The 20,194-nt window shown below is 37.8% G+C and overlaps 9 protein-coding genes across 9 annotated transcripts; 3 read left to right on the plus strand and 6 right to left on the minus strand.

The window, feature by feature from the left end:
• Positions 1 to 293: 293 nt before the first annotated feature.
• IES2 (Ies2p) lies at positions 294 to 1,361 on the minus strand (the record flags this gene model as incomplete). Its single annotated transcript, XM_448439.1, has 1 exon — positions 294 to 1,361. The coding sequence occupies one exon, from the start codon at positions 1,359 to 1,361 to the stop codon at positions 294 to 296; it is 1,068 nt and encodes a 355-aa protein (XP_448439.1).
• A 428-nt stretch (positions 1,362 to 1,789) lies between these two features.
• RAP1 (DNA-binding transcription factor RAP1) lies at positions 1,790 to 3,853 on the minus strand (the record flags this gene model as incomplete). Its single annotated transcript, XM_448440.1, has 1 exon — positions 1,790 to 3,853. One exon carries the CDS (start codon positions 3,851 to 3,853, stop codon positions 1,790 to 1,792), a length of 2,064 nt encoding a protein of 687 aa, XP_448440.1.
• A 640-nt stretch (positions 3,854 to 4,493) lies between these two features.
• Positions 4,494 to 5,456, minus strand: PPN2 (putative serine/threonine-protein phosphatase; the record flags this gene model as incomplete). Its single annotated transcript, XM_448441.1, has 1 exon — positions 4,494 to 5,456. One exon carries the CDS (start codon positions 5,454 to 5,456, stop codon positions 4,494 to 4,496), a length of 963 nt encoding a protein of 320 aa, XP_448441.1.
• A 987-nt stretch (positions 5,457 to 6,443) lies between these two features.
• YPD1 (Ypd1p) lies at positions 6,444 to 6,929 on the plus strand (the record flags this gene model as incomplete). The annotated part of the gene is made up of 1 exon (XM_448442.1): positions 6,444 to 6,929. The coding sequence occupies one exon, from the start codon at positions 6,444 to 6,446 to the stop codon at positions 6,927 to 6,929; it is 486 nt and encodes a 161-aa protein (XP_448442.1).
• A 987-nt stretch (positions 6,930 to 7,916) lies between these two features.
• Positions 7,917 to 9,596, minus strand: MGS1 (ssDNA-dependent ATPase MGS1; the record flags this gene model as incomplete). The annotated part of the gene is made up of 1 exon (XM_448443.1): positions 7,917 to 9,596. One exon carries the CDS (start codon positions 9,594 to 9,596, stop codon positions 7,917 to 7,919), a length of 1,680 nt encoding a protein of 559 aa, XP_448443.1.
• A 785-nt stretch (positions 9,597 to 10,381) lies between these two features.
• ALG9 (dolichyl-P-Man:Man(6)GlcNAc(2)-PP-dolichol alpha-1,2-mannosyltransferase) lies at positions 10,382 to 12,058 on the plus strand (the record flags this gene model as incomplete). Its single annotated transcript, XM_448444.1, has 1 exon — positions 10,382 to 12,058. The coding sequence occupies one exon, from the start codon at positions 10,382 to 10,384 to the stop codon at positions 12,056 to 12,058; it is 1,677 nt and encodes a 558-aa protein (XP_448444.1).
• A 352-nt stretch (positions 12,059 to 12,410) lies between these two features.
• ADE12 (adenylosuccinate synthase) lies at positions 12,411 to 13,709 on the minus strand (the record flags this gene model as incomplete). The annotated part of the gene is made up of 1 exon (XM_448445.1): positions 12,411 to 13,709. The coding sequence occupies one exon, from the start codon at positions 13,707 to 13,709 to the stop codon at positions 12,411 to 12,413; it is 1,299 nt and encodes a 432-aa protein (XP_448445.1).
• A 1,033-nt stretch (positions 13,710 to 14,742) lies between these two features.
• On the plus strand, positions 14,743 to 17,316 carry POP1 (ribonuclease P/MRP protein subunit POP1; the record flags this gene model as incomplete). Its single annotated transcript, XM_448446.1, has 1 exon — positions 14,743 to 17,316. The coding sequence occupies one exon, from the start codon at positions 14,743 to 14,745 to the stop codon at positions 17,314 to 17,316; it is 2,574 nt and encodes an 857-aa protein (XP_448446.1).
• Positions 17,317 to 18,867: 1,551 nt separating this feature from the next.
• SSU72 (RNA polymerase II subunit A C-terminal domain phosphatase) lies at positions 18,868 to 19,482 on the minus strand (the record flags this gene model as incomplete). The annotated part of the gene is made up of 1 exon (XM_448447.1): positions 18,868 to 19,482. One exon carries the CDS (start codon positions 19,480 to 19,482, stop codon positions 18,868 to 18,870), a length of 615 nt encoding a protein of 204 aa, XP_448447.1.
• Between the last annotated feature and the right edge of the window lie 712 nt (positions 19,483 to 20,194).

Genomic DNA, 20,194 nt, shown 5'->3' on the forward strand with positions numbered 1-20,194 from the left:
TTTTTTTCATTTTCTCGTTACAACCGCTTTTTTTTTTCTTTCTTTTTTTTGCATTTTTTAGCTGCGTGGGGGGGAAATCGGCAAATCAGTCCTGCGCAAACGGGTCTAATAGACTTTTCTCCGAGCCACGCACAAAACACAAAATAGTATCTAATGATTTCCATTACACTGAATGGACATGTGATTGGGAGCACAAGATTATACGCTAATCACATGGTACTTCTCTGTAATCTCTGGTTGGGGGCCTATAAGGACGTATGTAAATTTATATTCATTGCATTATGGAAACATTATCAAAATATACAGTAAAGGTCCTCGTCTCTTTTCCTTATTATACGGACCATACCATTGGAATTGTAAGGTCTGCGTGGCTTAATGGTCGATGCAGTGTTCTCTGGTTCATCCTTGTCAACCTTGGATCTTGATTTGCCGGCACGCTTCTTCAATAGCTTGTTCAAAGTCTCCCTTTTCTCCTCCTCGAGCCTCTTCTCACTTAGATTCTTACGTTTACGCGCATTCTCGGCTCTCCGCAGTTGTATCTCTTCCTCTGTGAGTTTCTTCTTGAATGGGTTGTCGTCTAATATACTTATCAACATCTTGTTCTTCGGAAGTAAATTGCTAGGTATTATCGAAGCATCCTCAGTATTCTCTCTAGCTTCTACTTCTTCATTATCCTCGTCTCCTGCAGGAGTAGACATATTGTCCTCTGCATCGAGGTCTTCTTGGATACCGTTTTCACCGCCATTGCCATTACTAAAATCGGACCTCAAACTATCCGATATACCGCCATTATCTTCCTCCTCATCTTCTTCTGGGAGCTGTTCTGATCCGGAGTTGTTGGCTGTAGAAGTTTGAGCATCTTCTTCATCCTCAAGTACTGTCCTCTGTCTTTTCTTTGCTGGAGAGCGTATTTCCTCGTCATCCTCTTCTTCAACATCCACATCTACATTTACAGCATCTTGATCCAGCTCTTGCTCTTTCTCGTCGGCGGCCTCTGCCGCTTCAATGGCTTTGTCTACTGATGTGCTATCTTCACTATAGTTCACTTCCTTGTCAGTTACGGCTCGCTTGGGTCGTACCCTCTGCAGACCTGTGGCAGCTGTTCTTTTGCTCGATATCCTCTCCGATTTCTTGACTGGAGGTCTTATAGTCTGTTTCGTGGCTATTTTGGGCTTCTTGATTTCAGCCTCTCTTCCCTCTATATATTCCTCATCGTTATCATCAGCACCATCGTCATTGTACTCGTCATCTTCATCCATGGCATCTTGATACTCTTCTTCTTCCTCCTGATAAAGGTCCTCATCTTCTATGGATGACGGTCTCGAGTTGGACAACTCTATGTCACTAAGCTCGCTATCCATAACTTATATATGATTGGTTTTTTATTAACCAGGGGCTTCTTCTCGTAAATGTTAGAATTTGCAAACCAGCACCCATTGCCATATTTATGTGTCTGATCCTTCCTTTGGTCTCTCACCAATCTTTTCCAGCTCTAGAGCTTAAACCGATTAATCTCTTTCAGCTGGAAAAAGTGATGTTAATAAGAGAAACACACAAAGAAACTTATGAAAAATTAAACTATTCATCATTCGGATTCAAACAAGGCTTGATGTGATTGTAATAGCTACACATGGTAATTACTAGTAATACAAAATCTATAACAGCGACTCTCTTGTACCCAGATTAAAACACTTAAACAAAGGCATTAGTGGTAAGAGGTGCTGGTAGATAAAAAAAAAATGAAACAAAACCAAACAACTTATCTAAACTGAATATCTCCACTCATTCTTTATATCAGATTTCTCTCCAAAAACTTCTTCCGCATTTCAACACGCCCAGCACCTTGTCTCTTTACTAATTTGCTGACCTCCGCTTCATCACCTCTCCTCAAAATATCGTCATCCCCAGAAGTCCATATACCAGGGATGTCAATTGGCGGGTTTTGATTCTTGGAGAACATGTTTAAGAAGTACCTTGGAAGCACCATTAGATCACCAGATAGAGAACCTAATATGGAACTGGTAAATGTCTTTCTAATCCCAGCTTCGTCATTCAAATCTTGCATCAGAAGCTCAGCCTGAGATGGTTCGTAATCCCTTTGTATTATCTCTCTAATCTTTTCTATAAACTCTTGTGTGCTAGACATCCTGAAAAACTGCGGTAGGAATAAATCGATGGTGGCAATTGGGGGTGGGAACGGTATGGTGTTCGGATCTATATTATCGTATATGGCTTCCTCCTCAGAAAAATCGTTCCTTATAGCTTCAGCTATCTCGTTTGTGTAGTCAAAGCCAAAGTTGTTATCAATTTTAGACAGATCATTTTTCAAGGAAGATATAAACTTCATTGTATCCTCATCTAGTAATTCAGCATCAGGAATATCACCGGCTTGGCCTTTAGACTTCAATGTATTTTCGACATTTGAGGAAACTTCATATTTCTGTCTCTTGGCAGCATTACCATAGTTTCCTGGAGTTGGAAAGTTGTCTCTCTTAGTTCTAATTGTCAAATTTTTCATGGCTTCGGGCTCGTCATTGTTAGCCTTCTGTGTTTCATAGTATTCAATGTATTTGTCGACTCCATACTCTAACAAAAATTTTCTAAACCTATCTCTCCATGCACTCTCCGTATGAGTTGGATGGTTTTCTGTAAATTGTTTAAAGAACTCCCTAGCAATTGGTCCTCTTCTAGTTCCCACCCTGTATTTACTAAATGGGGGCTCAGATCCTCGTTGTACGTTAGGATCCATCATCATTTGCCTTTTGGCTACACGCGCTGGTGGATCATTGTCTGAAATCAAAGACTGACCAGTGACCGGGTCTAACTGGTAAATGTCCTTGTAAAACTGTTGTTTAATTGCAATTGCGAGCTCATAGTCCTCATCGGCTGTGAACTTCTTCTTTATTGATGGAGGTAAAACTTTTGTTTTTATTAGATTACCATTCTCATCCCTGACAAGTTTACCATACTGGTCGACCTGGTAGACAAAATCTAGACGCTTAGATAGGTGCACTCTAAATCTGTGTCTAATTGAGTTACCTGTATGATTTGGTACATAGTGGGAAATTTCATCAAATAATGTGTGTGTAGTACGTCTCATGGGATTCTTCCTAACGACATCTAAAATAAATTCATCTTCTTCTTCAGTAAATGATGTCTTGCTAACTCCAGTATTTGCAGATACCTTTTTTGTTGGGATATCTCTTTTGTTTGCAATATTTTGGGGTGGAGGTTTCGAAGCTGTAGGTTGCCCTTCGTTTACAGAACTGGATTCAGAAATTGTTGGTTCTTGTCTTGATGGTGGGGACATCGCATCATCCAAAAGCGCATTAAAACTATCATATGGTACTAAATAGTTTTTCATGTCCAGTAATTTGTTGCTCTGGACGCATGCCCGGATGAAAGTAGATGTGACAGTTTTTAATTCAGTATTGTTGTATGGAGAAACCACGATAATGTGCTTTGCTTCTGCAGAATCCTTATTTGGTAGTTTATTCACAATATCACCTCCATTTAATAAAATTAAATTTTTCAATTGCTCTACAATTATAATCGAGTCATGGGCGTTGGAATCGCGGTTAAGATAGAATACCATACCATTAAAAATGCCTTTTTCACCATTTTGTTCTGCAGCAGTCTCTTTAGTGTGAGCCTCATTCATATCCTCACCTGTTAAAGCAGGATCAACGCTGGTCATTTCGACGCCTAGATCATTGTTATTTTTTTCCTTTCTACTAGACTCATCGATTTTTGATTGAGCTTGATTCGGTGGGTCAATATGTATATTGGTTTCCAAAGCATCAACAAATTCGTTTGGTGCGGTATCAAACTGTTCACTATCGTTGGCTGACATGATGACTTAAGTTTATAGTCAAGTTATTTTTTTTAGGCCAGTTTATCTGTCTAGAATTTAATGGAAGTTCTGGTAAATTAGTGCCACCGCTAATGTTATATCTTTTGACAGTAGCAAATAATTGGATGAATATTCTCGGTACAACTAGCTGAAGACTAGTTAACCTTTAGAAGTTTTAATGTTATTATGAAGTCGATGATGAGGGATAGGTACGTTTATCCCAAAATTTCAAAAGAAAATTCAGGGTTTGAGTTATGTGGAATGCAATTCAAAAATTATTTTGAAATATACAACTAAGTATATCTGTGATGTAAATCTTTTGATAATCTGATCTCCATTAAATGTTACAAATTATACTGCCGCAGATGGCAGCGTTCTTCACATTATTAGTATTTAGCTTATAGTCCTGCATCAAAACCCAAACCTCCGTTGGGTGTTGTGATGTTTTGTTTATCTAAAATTCTACCGTATTATGTGACTTTTGCATACTGTGTAATATGGTATATGTGATATAATGATTGCTATACTGATTATAATATTATGATCTAATATGACACAGTGGGTTCTAATTTTTATCGAAAAAAAGTAGTTCTAGAATATTATTAACAATTTATGTGTTGGTGATGCATAGTTTCGCAATTCAGACTTCAACCAGAGTCTCTTTATAACTGTTTGAATGGGGGTCATACATATAATGCATGGCCGATAGTTTACCACCTTTAACGCAGGCTGAGTCAAGACCTTTGGTGTATTTTCTTAAGTTTAGGCCCTTCTTAGCATCGTGACCATACAATATGGTTATTTGTTCCTTTGTGTGGTGGTTATCAAGTTCTTTCTCCCATAATTTGTACCATCTTTTCCAATGCTTAGTTTGCTTCTCCCTTGAAGTTTCCATGGAATTCTCTTCGTTGACAAATTTCATGTTCAGAATAGAGAATACATCAGATTTCAAAATGACATGTCTTCTCTCGAAATCGTAGTCCTGTGGTAAAATTCCAGCATGAACGGCTATAAACCTTTGTCTGGTTTTCTCCATATCAAACTCCAGTACTACTGCTGCATTTTTGAATAGATATGTATAATGCGATGGATTTAGCTGTTGTGCCAACTCAGCGTGTGATTTTTTAAATGTACCTGTCACATCATGGCCTTGTTCATTATTCAACATCTTACTCTCTAGAAGACCCATGTCAAGTGCTCCCATAATCACTGAAAACTCGTTGTTACCGAGCACAAAATGTACACGGCCTTCATGTTTGATCATCCAATCCAGCACTTTTGTAGAGTCAGGTCCCTTCGTTATGAAATCACCCAGGAATACTAGTTCCATCTCTGGAGTAGTTTCAAAATTTAATTTATCAACTAATTCCAAAAGTTTATCATACATGCCATGGACATCTCCAATAAATACTAGTTGTCTATCGTGGTGTTCTTCGGGCACAGATAAAGCACGTAATGTTGGGGAATCCAGCATACTTTTCAGAACTCTGACACCGGTATTTACATTGTCATTATTCTCACTCATATCAATTAAAAAAGAGCAGAAAAACACTAGTATAATTGCTAGACTTAATATTAACACTGCAATACGTCTCGGAATCATAATCACTGTAACTATATCCTTGAAACCAAAGAGGTACTTCTCCTAAAGTTACGATTCCTTAAATTATGAATAATAAATTAGCCGTTTGGTCTATATGAGAGATAAAAGTGTGATGATCAAATTTCTTGTTGCTATTGAGGAAATGTGTATTGTTTATATTTGTGCGAACTCGTTAAGGTGTCACTCGAGAATGTACTTTATAGCATCATGAATGTATTGAAACGGCTCGTATTAGCAGTCTATAATGGAAAGTAGCACTTGCAGGCAATTGGATAGGAGATACACTTGTGCGGGATACTGTTGTATTACCCACGCCTTATTAACGGAGGCTCTTATCGTGTGACATTTGTCACTCAAACGACTGAAGAGATAGAGATGATAAGTAACATGGTATTTGTCATAAACAGTGAGCCATCACTACGCACTATGTATTTTGATAAGTATCCCTCTTGGTCATTTAATTGGACTTTCATCACCGAGGAAGGAAATAATGTCATTGAAAGGGACAGATCATCGTTGGGAATCTACTAGGAGATGTTCTATCACTGTGATTATTGCTGTTCTATCAATGGGGGGAGAAGGGGGAATCACCTAAATTTTTTTTATTTTCCAGTTTGACAAAGCTCAGGTGGTGTTACATCACATCTATTGTGATAATATTGATATAAGTAAGGAAATTTTACCTTTGTGTAGCTTACATGTTGGCACATTAGATATCGTTATTTCTTAGTTAATATGTAGTCAGTAATGCTTGATTGCAATATTTTATAGCTTATTTCCAAGTTTTCCTTAACTTATTTGATTGCTAAATCAGAGTGCTAGAGTTTGAAATTGTAATAAAATCTTGATCCATATCAAGTTACAAGAGTTCATTGTTGAGCAGAATTGAATTGACAAGTATTTAATTCGACAAACAAAACGAGGTAAAGCTTAAAAGGGAGTACTTAGAGCAAAGGTTAAATAAAATTATAAACCATTAATATCATAATGACGACAGTGCCTTCTGAGATCATTGATTGGACTATATTGAATGAGATTGTTTCTATGGATGAAGATGATCCAGACTTCTCCAAAGGATTGATTATTCAGTACATTGATCAAGCAACAACAACGTTTAGTGAGATGGATAATCTTCTAGGAAGTATAGATAATTTGAAGGAACTAGATAATTTGGGTCACTTTTTGAAGGGGTCATCGGCAGCCTTGGGACTTCAAAGAATTGCCTGGGCTTGTGAACGTATTCAAAATTTGGGTCGTAAAGCTGAAGATAGTTTCCCAGAGAGGACCGATATCTTGAAGAATCTTCCTGACAAGGTCTCAGTGGATGAAGAAGACAAGAAAGAAGAGAAAGAAGAAGTGCCTCAAGATGACAAGAAGTACTTGTATCTGATAAAGAAAGCACTAGCGCAAGCGAGAATAGAGTTTAAGCTAGCACGTAGGGAACTTTCAGATTACTATAAGACTGAGTTGTAAATATAGACATAACACACACAAATATGAAATAAATAACAAATAGTTGACTTTATCAAAAGCATTTTGGAACATAGAGGTAATTAGTGGATATGGTTAGCCAGTAATACCTTATAGTATATCATATTGTTTATATGTTTTTTCCTTAATGTGAAGTTTCAATTTCAAGTTCTCTAAGAGCAGTTGTCAATAGTAGAATTATTGATCTATGTTAGATATACTAATGTTCTAAGAAAAGTTCTAATGGCATTCAGTTTAACAGAATGACTAGATAAGAACATAACATTAGAAAAAATTGCACTGTAAAAAAACACTAATACAGCATTGATCACTAATTAGTATAAAATGGTAGATCAATAAGCAAATCAATGCTTGGCATTTCTTGATCTTACCAGATTAAAGCATTTGTCTTTAAGATCGTCTCGAAATCACAATTTGTAGTTATCAAGTTATCGGCAAGTAGTGGTATATGCAACTATGACAACTTTATCAACTTGATGGAAATAGATATGCGAGAAGATAGATAATCGTGAACCAACTACCACTTTATTATTGGGTACTTGGTGATGACGTATTTTTTTCAGTGTCAGATTCTCACCTAAAATCGGAATCTGTAAAATTACACGGAAACACCGTAGGGTCGTGCCATACCCAATTTTTTCATGTAAATCTAGCCCTAACCAATTCATTTTTGTATGGTTGGCCAACGGAAGCCCTAAGTAGGCAGATTATAGATGTGATTAGGGCATCGGTTGTTATAGTAATCAATATTTGATCTTGAAAAGCAGCATTAGGATAGTAGTTCTATGTAGTAATTGATATGACGTTAGATTTTCAGAAGCATGATGCGACCTTAAATTATATATATGGATCAAAACTTCTTCCTTTTAAGGGCACTGACGCAGTTGGCTTCTGGTTGGAATCAGATTGCAAAGTCTGTATGAAATTTTGAAATATCTGTCTTTGCGGAGCATATTAAGATCTATAAAATTACTTGTTTTCATTAAGATCGGGATCAGTTTTGGTTCCAAAGTGCTCTCCTGTCAGAAATTTAAGCTCGTTAGGGTCTTCGCATTTATCGAGAACCTCTTGTGGGAAATAGTCCTGTTTTGCAATACCATCTTTATAGTCCGGATTATATTTATAACCTTTGTGGTATCCTAATTCTTCCATTAATCTGGTAGGTGCATTCCTTATATGCATAGGTACTTCACTGCTGGCAAGATTATATTTATTCTCAGCAAGCATTCCTCTTAAATTCTTCCAGGCACGGTAAATCTCTACTGATTTTGGAGCCCTCGCCAGAGATACACAACATTGAACCAATGCCATATCAGCTTCAGGTAATCCTAATTTCATCACTGCATCATGGGCAGCAATGGCTAGTGGAAGCATAGAGTTGTCCCTAATACCTATGTCTTCACTAGCTATCCTAATCATACGCCGTGCTATATATAGTGGATCTTCACCACCTTGCAGCATCCTTCCTAGGTAGTATAAAGATGCATTTTCATCACTACCCCTCACAGCTTTATGAAATGCAGAGATTGTATCATAGTGATTATCCCCTTTGGTGTCATAATATGTATTTAATCCTTGAGAATTATTATTCTTTATGATTTCGCGAATTTGTTCAATTGTTAGCTCCTTCTCAACATGTCTTGTCGATACTTCAATCATTTCGAGTAGGTTTAAGGCTCTTCTAGCATCACCTACCGAAATATCGCACAAATAAACTAAAATACTCCTAGACAGTTTTAATGGATTTTTGACATTCCAAATTACATTCCGTAATTTGTTCAGAAGTGCAACACCTCTAGATAAAATTATTATAACTTCAGTTTCTGAAAGCTTTTCAAGTACAAAGACATGGCACCTACTGATCAAAGCATTATTCAGCTGGAAACTAGGGTTTTCTGTGGTAGCGCCTATCAACACGATATCGCCATTCTCAACATGGGGAAGCAACAAGTCTTGCTGTGCTTTATTAAATCTATGGATTTCATCAATAAATAATACTACTCTTCTCTTTGTTAATTGGTACTCTTTCCTACCTTTCTCGAAAATTGATCTTAACTCTTGAGCATTGGCTTTAGTGGCACTGGTCTCCACCATGGTATACCGGCTACCATGTAAAGAGGCTGTTTTTGTTAATAGGCGAGCCAATGTAGTCTTACCCACACCAGGTGGGCCCCAGAGAATCATAGAGGGTACTAAACCTTCTTGGACATATTTGTTTAGTACACCACTCTCTTGTGATAAGATATGTTGTTGTCCGACATAGTCTCGTATCTCCTTGGGCCTTAATTTTTCACTTAAAGGTAAATGACTGATCTTTTGTAAATACCTGAACTCATAGTCAGAGCTTTTTATTGTGTTCGTTGTGTTCGTTGTGTTCGTTGTGTTCTCAGTACTTTCAATTTTGATCTTCTTTTGTGGAATATCAGCATTATTCTCATTGTCCAAATCGATTATTTCGCTAGCTTTGTCTGCTGTATCGTATTTTCGTTTATTACTATTGCCAAGTATGCTAGTTATAGATTTTTGGCCGTTTTGTGCCTTCCCAGTGGTACAATTATCCAAATGGCTATTTATCTTCGCAAACTGAATCTTTTCATTACAAACTGGGCATGCTATAAGTTGTGATATCTCCTTACCTGAAGATTGCATGGTATCGATACTGTGCTTACCTCTGGAGCCCCAAATTTGTTGCAACGATTAATGTATTGGTTTAATAAATTACTCACACTTCTTACCTTCAGCTCATCTCATCGCATGGCCTTTGTTTTTACTTTTTTTTTCAGTTTTATGATCTGGAATATTGAAGACTATTAACATTATTTTTGTATTCAAAGTAGTGTTCTACAAGCATAATAGACCAGTTTTACATGAATTATCTGTTTTGGTGAAATTGGTTTTGGAAGAGCTGTATTGTAAGCATATAAAAACAAGAATCTTTTTACCAAAAGCAAAGTGGTCTAAACTCGATTATAAATGAATAGTGGCGAGTAGTAAAATATATAGAAAAACCTGTTCTCTTTTAAAAGCACCTCAATCAATTAATGTGAGATTAACAGGCTGTGCTTGTATTAGTAAATCTGGTTTTGACCTTGCATGATAGTAAGTAAGCTTAAATCTTTGAGCAATAAACTTCTACACGGGCCTCCTAAATATGCACACACGTACGATCGATCTTGGGCATTCTCTCTCGTATTTGTACTTGAAAAGATTGATTATAATTCATGAGCAGACAATATTGGTATGCATTCAATCTCAATGTTCAGTGTTATACTTTTTCTGTCATTATAATCTATATGTGCTTTTTGGATATTATTGTATTTGGCTTATCTTTATAAATTGCAAGTCGCAAACACCACATTTTGGATGCAAAATACGTAACTGGATCAATTGTTGCTACGTATTTGTCCTTTTTATTTGTCGAACTTACATAATCGATGAACAATAAATACTGCACATTTGTGCTGGTGGTGCTACTAGTAGCTACTAGGCTGTATATACAGCCATTTTATTCTCTGATTTCCGATTGTGACGAAACTTTCAACTATTGGGAGCCATTGAACTTACTTTTACGTGGGTTTGGTAAACAGACGTGGGAATATTCACCTGAATATTCTATCAGATCATGGAGTTTCCTGTTACCTTTTTATTCATTGCTATATCCTTTGAATGCCGTGGCGGAGATACAGGCAAATTGGAACTTCTACGCTGTGAGAATACTGCTCGGCCTGTTTAGTTTAATACAGGAATGGAAATTGTTCAAGGAAATTACTGGTACTACTACTTTAGAGATTGCTAACTTTTGGTTATTTTATCAGCTTTTTAACCCAGGCTGGTTCCATGCATCCGTTGAATTGCTACCATCTGCAATTGCAATGATATTGCAACTGGGCTCCATAAATTATGCATTGAAGTATCTGTCTACCAGTGCATCCAGCAATTTCATTGGAAGTTTGACATTCAATATGATAGCCGGAATTTTGGGATGGCCTTTTGTGTTAGTTCTGAACTTACCGCTCTGTATCCATTATGTGTGGACTCACAGAATCATTTCTTCTGTTAGAACTGCATTTGATTGTTCATTGATATTTTTATTGATATCTGTAATTGTTATTGGCATTGACTCTTTATTCTATGGGAAATTTGCGCCAGTAGCATGGAACATTTTCTTTTATAATGTCTTGAATGCGGATGAAGAGGCAGGTCCAAATATTTTTGGCACTGAACCATTCTCATATTATATTCAAAACCTATTACTAAACTTCCCCATCACTACGCTAGGCTTTGCTGTCTTAGGTGTTTCTCATTGGAGATTATGGCCACTTTGGACTAGTGCAATTGTGTGGTTTACCGTATTTGCACTACAGCCACATAAAGAGGAGAGATTTTTATACCCACTCTACGGTTATATTAGTTTGAGTGCCAGCATTTTGACGTATAAAGCACTGAAAGTCTATAAAAAGTACTTCTCGTTTGCATTCGTTGTTAAGCTTATTATAGTGGGAACAGTAATTCTACAGTCTCTATTGCGAATCTTTGCATTGATTGAAAACTACAGGGCTCCAATGACTGTTTATAGTGAACTGTTTTCTAGAGAGAGTACTTCTAATTCTACAGTAAATGTCTGCACCGGTAGAGAGTGGTATCATTTCCCAAATTCATTTTACCTACCTAATGCTCATAGATTAAGGTTTGTTAAGTCAGGTTTTGATGGTCTATTGCCAGGTGACTTCATTGAAGACGAGTCAATCTTTACAGCGGTTAGAGCTGTACCAAAAGGTATGAACAATAGGAACATGTTTGATGAATCTAAGATATGGCCTCTTGAAGAGTGTGATTATTTTGTTGATATTACTTTACCTACTGATGGCGAAAAGGATAGCTTTACAGGGTCTAATTCAGCAAACCGCTGGAATGCAGTAGTATGTCAAAAATTCATTGATGGTTCAGATTCTAAATTCTTAGGTAGAGCATTTGCGGTTCCTGAAATTATCGACTGTATGATGAAGGAATATATTCCTGAGCTCTGGACTAAGTTGTATCATGCTAAGTATATTGATTATTGCCTCTACGAAAAGCTGCCTTCTTCTGAATATCAAGTTAATGCTGATTAATCTAAACTGAAACTGGTATATACTGGAACTGCCTTATGTTTGTATACCAAACTGAAATCAATGAGATTGCAGAAATAACTAAGCTTTCCAGTATACCATTTGCATCCAATAAGGATTTAATTTTTCCAATTGTTATTTCTACAAAATATTCGATGACGCACGGTTATGTTATGTTTAATAAATACAATCTATAATAATTAAACTACAAACTAATTTATGACATGACTAAAAAGTTCAATTTTATATATGTATTCTAATGAGCAAAAAGTGTCGTAAATGTTGCGAACAACTAATTCATGTTCGAATGGTAAAAGAATTGAACATGCAGTTATAGGATACATGTTAACAAGACTTAAATTTGCTTTTCAAGCATGCTATCTCTGGCTGGGCCGGTACCAACCCATTGAACTGGTACTTTGACAAAATCTTCAATAAACTTTAGGTATTTCTTAGCATTTTCCGGTAAGTCATCATACTTCTTGATTTGAGTAATATCTTGGTTCCAACCTGGTAGTGTTACATATTCCACCTCGACGTTACCCAATGTGAGCAGGTCTTCTGGGAAAGAGTTTAGAGTCTCACCTTTGTACTTATAAGAAACACCGACTGGGATTTCCGTGAAGGTGTCCAAGACATCAAGTTTGGTAATATTTAGACTAGTGTAGCCGTTAATCAAAGTGGAGTATTTCAATAGGACAAGATCCAACCAACCACAACGACGCTTACGACCTGTAGTAACACCAAACTCAGCACCAATAGACTGAAGCTTCTCACCTTGTTCGTTCAATTGTTCGGTTGGGAATGGACCCTCACCAACTCTTGTGGTGTATGCCTTAACAACACCGTATACTTCCTGAATCTTTTGAGGAGGGATACCTAGACCGGTGATAACACCACCGATACCGGTGTTAGAGGAGGTAACGTATGGGTAAGTACCGAAATCAATATCTAGCATTAGGGCATTAGCACCTTCAACCAATATCTTCTCATTGTTAGCAATTGATTTATGAAGGAAGTCAACAGAGTCGACAACGAAAGGTTTTAGGGATTCCTTATATTGCTTGAAACGGTTTAATTCTTCTTCAGCATCGTAATCGAAGTCACCGTAACGTTGCTTTCTGGTTTCTAAAAGTCTTCTGTATCTGCTTTCGAACAACTCCCAAGCACCTGGGTTATCGTTCACCAAATGGTGTACTCTTAGACCAGATCTGGATGCCTTTGTGGAGTAAGTTGGACCGATACCTTTACCGGTCGTACCAATGTTCTTACCGTCCTTGGATCTACCGGCCAGTTCCAATTCTCTTAGCTTATCGGTGCGTTGATGGAAATCAAACACTAGGTGTGCTCTAGATGAGATGAACAGACGGCCTCTAGCGTCGTTCAACCCCTTGGATTCCAAAGTTTCTAATTCTTTGAAGAATGATGGAATGTGGATCACAACACCGTTACCTAGCAAGTTCTTACAATTAGGATTGACCAAGCCTGATGGTAGCATGTGGAAGTCATACTTAACACCATCGACCACAATAGTGTGACCGGCATTGTTACCACCGGCACAACGAGCAACGACATCGTAGTGACTCACTAGGATGTCAACTAGCTTACCTTTACCTTCATCACCCCATTGGGAACCTAATACAACGTTAACCATTCTATATTAATAACTAGCAAACAATCAAATAACTTCTAAAAACTCGAGCCAGTCTCCTTTAACAAACCAAAATTTGTAAATATGCAAGATTCTGTAAGTTTAAGATGCGATGAGGCCATTGTAAGAAATATATATAAGATTTAAAAAAACTGTTCATGGAAGAGATTACATCAGATAGAATAGAGTAAATTTTTTTTCTCTCAATTCTCATGTACATTTATTGCCTTATCTTACATTTGCTATAATCCACTCAACCTTCGAGAAAGGTGTTTTACCAGAGAAGTTAAAACTCAATTCCTTTGAGAAACACGTACGGTTGCTTTCAATTGGATAAAAAAGGGTGGGTCGAACTCGAAAGACAAGAGACCCTGTCTTGGATTTTTGGATGACCAAGTGATTAAATTAATTAAAATTTAAATTAATCAATTTAATTTTATTGGATCAAACGAAAGAGAAGTCACCATTTCCCATTTTGATAGCACAGCCCCAGTGATAAAGTACTGAGCTCGTAGCTTCGTCTGCCCCAGAAGAAAACACATTTGTCAGTTAGGTATTGCCAGTTTTGATCTTACAGAAACGCACACAAAGACATCTTCTAAAAGAACTTGTAGTGTGACAATATCAACATAGTGCAGGCATTGTTCAATTCTCTTTCTTGAGCTACCCAGCGTAGAGGTCAGATGTCTGTCATTTTACCCTAGTCTTATTTGGGTGTTTAACTTTCAAACTACAATCCTTATGGTATTGTTGGTATAACAATTGATCTATACATATAGAAATGAGCAATTACCAACATCTTGCTAAATGTATTTGCATTAAATTACTTGCTATACTCCTCTGGCTCATATCACCTTGTGAGGATTAACGCTTTGATCGATAATATCATTGGTAACGTACCACACACATGATATTTCAAATTTGCTGCCTTCGATTTGAAAAGAATGCGATGAGCTTATTATTTTAAAGAGAGTGGTCTCTGGCGGTGCTGGTGGTGGTTGAGGCTAGCTTGGCGTTGACCTGAGAGTTGGTACTGATGTCTGGTAAGAAGAAATTGAATGATAATCAGCTGTTCAAGCGGCAGAAGGTCCGGGATGCAAGGCAGATTAGGACCGAGTCGATCAAGAACGACCGTGAAGGTGATGTCTCTGAAGCTGGTGGTATGTTGCAGGTGGGCAATTTCATCAATTCCAGGCGGTATGAGATTCAAAGCTTGCAGATGGCGATGAAGAGTTCCAAATCCTCCTCTTCTACAAGAGTCTTTCAGGCATTGCCTAGGAAGTTGCGTAGACGGACTGCATCTCACAATGTGAGGCGAATTCCCAAACGTATGAGGAACAGAGCTCTGCGTGAGATGAAGAAGAGCAATATCGATGATAATAAGGGCAAGAATGCGACTACTGAAAAGAAACCTGCAAAATCTAAGTACAAGGCACATGGTCTCACAAAGCGGCAACTGTATAAAATACGAATGGCCATCAAGCTTCTAAGACTGGCTTCTAGGTCCACCTCCTTGCAGTTAGCATTGCCTAGGAATGTTACTTTAAAAAACACAAAGATCAGAAACAAGATAAATACTTTAAAAAAGACAATCAAATCTAATTCCAGTCGCAGATTAAACTCCCAAGCGCTGAATAACAAGATGGGCAGTTATGATAATATAGGTATTAATAGTTTAGCATCAGCACCCAAAATGAGGGTCAAGTATCTTAAGAGACAAAGATTTTTCACATGGTTACCCAGCCATATCTGGAATGCAAAGAGATCGCATATGATGAAACGTTGGGGTTACCAAATTCCCTGGTCACCAACCCAGAAGTGCTTTAAATTGACTCATAGACTTGGCGGCTCAACGGCTGCATCTGATGGTGCACTTTGTATGGATTCGAGTTTTTTTGGAACGATGATTTTAGAGGCCTCAAACCCTGAGAGTCAAAATGAATTGGATAAACTAGCAGGACAACTAACAGCAAATAAAGTGACTAAACAGAAGTACAAAAATGGCTATAAGTGGTATGAAGGCATATTTTATGATCCCAGCCAAAATTTTGATAACATAATAGGGATTGGAGAGATTATGTGGATAACAGATTCGAAACTATTGATAAGACTGCATCCAGCTCTATATGGGAAAGTATTTGATGAGCTTTGTGCAACGTATAGTAATAAGATAAAGTTTACGGATTCACGCTTTGCTTTGGCCAGTTTCACAGTAAAAGGTGCTAAGGCTCTAACCGCAATAGCCTCGGTTATGAGGTCCGCAAAACCTTGTGAATCATATAAACAGCTGTTAAGTGTGGCAAAATTGTCTGATGATTCAATACTTCCAAAATATACTATGTTTGCATTTGACGCTATTGATCCGAGATATCTGAGCAAGCCGCAACTACCAAATGTTACCTGTGATTTAAATCAGATCACTAACAATATTTTGAATATTCAAAAATCGTTTCCAAAGGAAGAAATATCTATGGTTTTCAATAAATTAGCGGATTCTACTTCAAGATATGAATCCTACAGAAATCAACACACATTGAAGATGATAGCTAAGAAAAAAAGCATTGCACTAAGACAGAACTCAAATAAGACTGGGACAAGTAACTTGCTGCCCTTTAATGATGAAACTGATCCAAAAATACCAATCTCTATAATAAAAAGAGAAAAATCTGATGACTGGCTTGTCATTTTGCCTTGGTTTTGGTTTTTGCCATACTGGTATCAAATTAATAAGATATCCAAGGTATACCATATTGGATTAAGACAAGTTCAACAACTTCAATATGAGAAAAAGCAATTATATTTTCCAGATGATTTTCCATTTACTAAGCAAGGTTATCTAGAGAATAGCGTATTTAAAAGGGAATCATCATATGCACGGTGGCAGAGAAAGCCGTTAGGCAAAAGGGTGAATTATGAGAAAATCCGGAACATTCACTCAAAATGTCTGCCTACAATTGCAGGTGAGCTTGGCGATCCGTTTTCATGTGACTGGAAATTACTTCAAATATTACGGAATGGTTTAAAATTTCTTTCTAAGCAAGGTACACCGATTCAATACATTGACGAAAAAAGAACCGGGCAGTTTGATGATAATCAGAACAGAATTGTTAGAAACGTTAACGATCTGTTTGAATTATACAAGGATGTTAAAGATAATGCAGATATCGATTCACCAACTCTACCTATTCAATACAGGCAGGGAAGCAAAGCTTACCCCGCAATGGACATATCAAAACCAGATCATATTCTAAATGTTCCGCTCTCAATTACTCCAATTTCAGCGACATTGATAGATAAAGGAAGGCCTAGTGATAACTCCAGGATATACAGTATACCCGATCAAGACCTCAATTTCTGGAAGCAAGTTGCGGGCGGTATCTATCAAGCTAATGGTAAGAAATTGCATGAACAACAGATTCCGAAACCTGAACTCACCAACTTGATAGGGTTTGCTACCTCGGGGACCTTCCATTTAGGTCTGGGTAGAGGAATGATAAATGGTTTCATTGACAGTGAGGCCTTAAGAGATAATAAATCAAGATTTGTGTTAATTCGTAACACTGGTACTGATGTTTATCGGTTGGCTAAGTGGGAATCAATTAGTATATAAATAACTTAAATTATAGAATAATAGCATTTGCATATACATTAAATTCAAAAAACATATCTATTGAAGATAAACTGTTCGAGGTTACTATCTTGCAATTACAGGGCGTATCATTGTACGAGGAGAATTTTTTTCAATTTTTTTCTCACAAACTTTGAAAAAGTATAAATAGCGAAGACATTGCATGTAACGTTTACTAAATATCACAAGAGCTGTCCTTTTTGTTCCTTCAATATTTGTTCTTGTTTCCTTTTAAAAGAATCATACTTACCTTAAGATGTCAGAGGAGATCAAGAAGTCCTTCTGACCAGGCATCGTTTTTTTCCAATTTAGAGGGAAGTTATGCATTTCCTGCATTGGAAGTTCTCTGATCTTTTGGGATAAGAAAACTTCTTTTTGCTCCAATTGATGTAAACTCCCTGGTCACTTGCACATACTTGCGGAAAAGGTGTCTGCTGACGTTTCGTTCCCCAATTCCAATAAGTGGGTTAATTTCTTTGTTTTTTCTTAATTGCAAAAGCTTGGATTTTTATCTACTTTTGGAGTCCTGTGTTCATTCTGCCTGGAGAATTATGGCACCAGGTATTATAACTGGTGCTTGGGGAGCTGGTTACTGTATGGTATTCAGATTCGAGGGCATTTTGTCCTAATTGGGATTCCAGTTTAAGTAATCATAGTTGCTTTGAGGAAGCCAAGGTGTTATGACTGGTTCTTCTTAACATTGGGTGATGACTATTGCTCTTTTGAGTAGTATGAAATTATCTGAAGTGGAGGTTCTGGTAATAGCATAAAGATGCTGATAGTCCTTATTACCCAATATTCTCATGGAGGCCACTGATTCTAGGTTTTCAATCTATGAAGGTTGAGTGGTTGTGAGATAGTGGGTTTGGTCTGCCACTCTTGAACTTGGATGCCTCTTTTCAGCACTATGGCACCTTTACTAGATGACATGGAATGGGATTTATCTCTTTTCATGGAGTTTGGTATGGGTAAGTTACTTCTGTGAATTTCTGAGTCTTCTTGGCTTTTTTTAGGAAGAGCTGAGAGCTATACAGGTATTGGTAGAAACGGGTGGGTCTTATAATTTTTGATTCTCTTTTCATTATGAATATTTTTTTACAATTTCTAAGCTGCTTTCCTTTCGTGAAGACTCTTCATACAAAGCTGTGTGTTAAATTTGACGCAGCTCATGAGTTCCTCGAAGAAAGCAAGTATAGGAATTGATATTTTTTGACAAATTGGGTCTGTACCTAGGCGTATAGTATGTTAAGGGTATGATGGCCAAAATTTGCATTTCCTCATTTTACTTGATTTATCAGGAGATGAATAGTATGAATGCGGAACTAAGATGATAATTTTTTTACAATTATGTATTAAATGTTGTGTAATGATTGATGCAATGAAAAAAATGCATTAGGTGAAGGAGTGAAGTTCAAGTTTAAGGTATATAATTTTTGAAGATAAATATCTTCATTGTTTTGGCTGGGGAATGCAGGAGGACAATGCCAAAAGTATGCAAGGTATGTTTTGTATTGTATCTGTATTGTATCTGTATTAGTAGTAGCTTGGAGCGTAAAGACAAGGGAGTTGAGGATGTGCTTCTTGCCATTTAGTTAGAATATCTAATATACAGTCCTCGAACAGCGTGTCGTTCTGCTCGCATTCAGAGACTTTCTCGTTGAGCATATTCGCCAACTCTAGGATGGCCCTGCCACCGATCTTGGCATTTTCGTTATCGTCTCTGATATCGATGTTAATAACATGCACGATCTTATTGAGACGGCCGCCTCTATTCATGAGATCCTCGCACACTGCATCAAAGCATCTCTCCTCGCAGGTGAACACAAAGTCAAAAGTCTTGGTACCCTCCTGCCACTTCTCTGGTGCTTTCTTGAGCCTCCTGTTCCTATCCAGCATCTGCAGCAGCCCGTTGGCTTTGTAACGCTCAGCAGACTGGCTCAGCAGGTCGTTGTATATATCGTTGTAAGGCGTGCCGAACGGGTACACGTTGGGCTTATCAAAGGACAAACCGGGTAGACGCACAGCAGAGCCGGTACCATACGAGCTGACCTCGTAGCCCGCTTCTTGCAGTATCCTGTGCGACTCCATAGACCGATTGTTATTCGACGCACACACGGTGCAAAACTTCAGGGCCTGTTTCTGATCCATTTCAAATGCTGGCAAAAAATGCACTGTTCAGTTGGTAAGTGGTATTTTGTAACAAGCGTAGTTTCCGAGTTTCAGTAGTACAAGACTCTGTAGTGTGTACTGATTTACAAGCAACCTAATCTATACTAATAGCAAGGTATGAGTATGGTATTGCAGTATGCGGATGTGAAAGAAGTGCCTTAAGAAAGAGGACGGATGTCACGTACATAGAGATGTTGAAAAAGCTAGGTCACATGTATATACACTTATACGTAAATGGCATCCACCTGATCTGCAGTACAAAACGATTTATACCAATTATTCGGCCGGGTAAAATCATCAAAAGAGATTCATAACTTCATTCAATACGACAGGACAAACAGCATCTTTGACGAAACCGGACTTCTCGGAGAAGGCAGGGAAGGGGGGCAAGGCCTGTGCGGTTTCTAAGATATTTCTCTGTCACCCCAGCAGAGAGATGAATATCGTGTAGAGCTACAAATTTCCGAGATTTGGTAATTGGGTGAGCGAGAAGGGCCCAGAAGCCTTTTTTCCGACTTTCTCAACGTTTGCGATGTCCTGAACAACCGTACACCCCCGTGTGTGGGAAACCGTGGTGTAATCCCATTTGGGGGGGTGTTCTGGGCTTTAAGTTGTGTGATACCAAATATAGGACTTGAAAGTAGTGCTGGGACCGGGGGAGGCTGTGTGGGAGTACAAAAATTAAGCGCCC

Source organism: Nakaseomyces glabratus, chromosome K (assembly GCF_010111755.1).
Source record: "Nakaseomyces glabratus chromosome K, complete sequence".
NCBI lineage: Eukaryota > Fungi > Ascomycota > Saccharomycetes > Saccharomycetales > Saccharomycetaceae > Nakaseomyces > Nakaseomyces glabratus.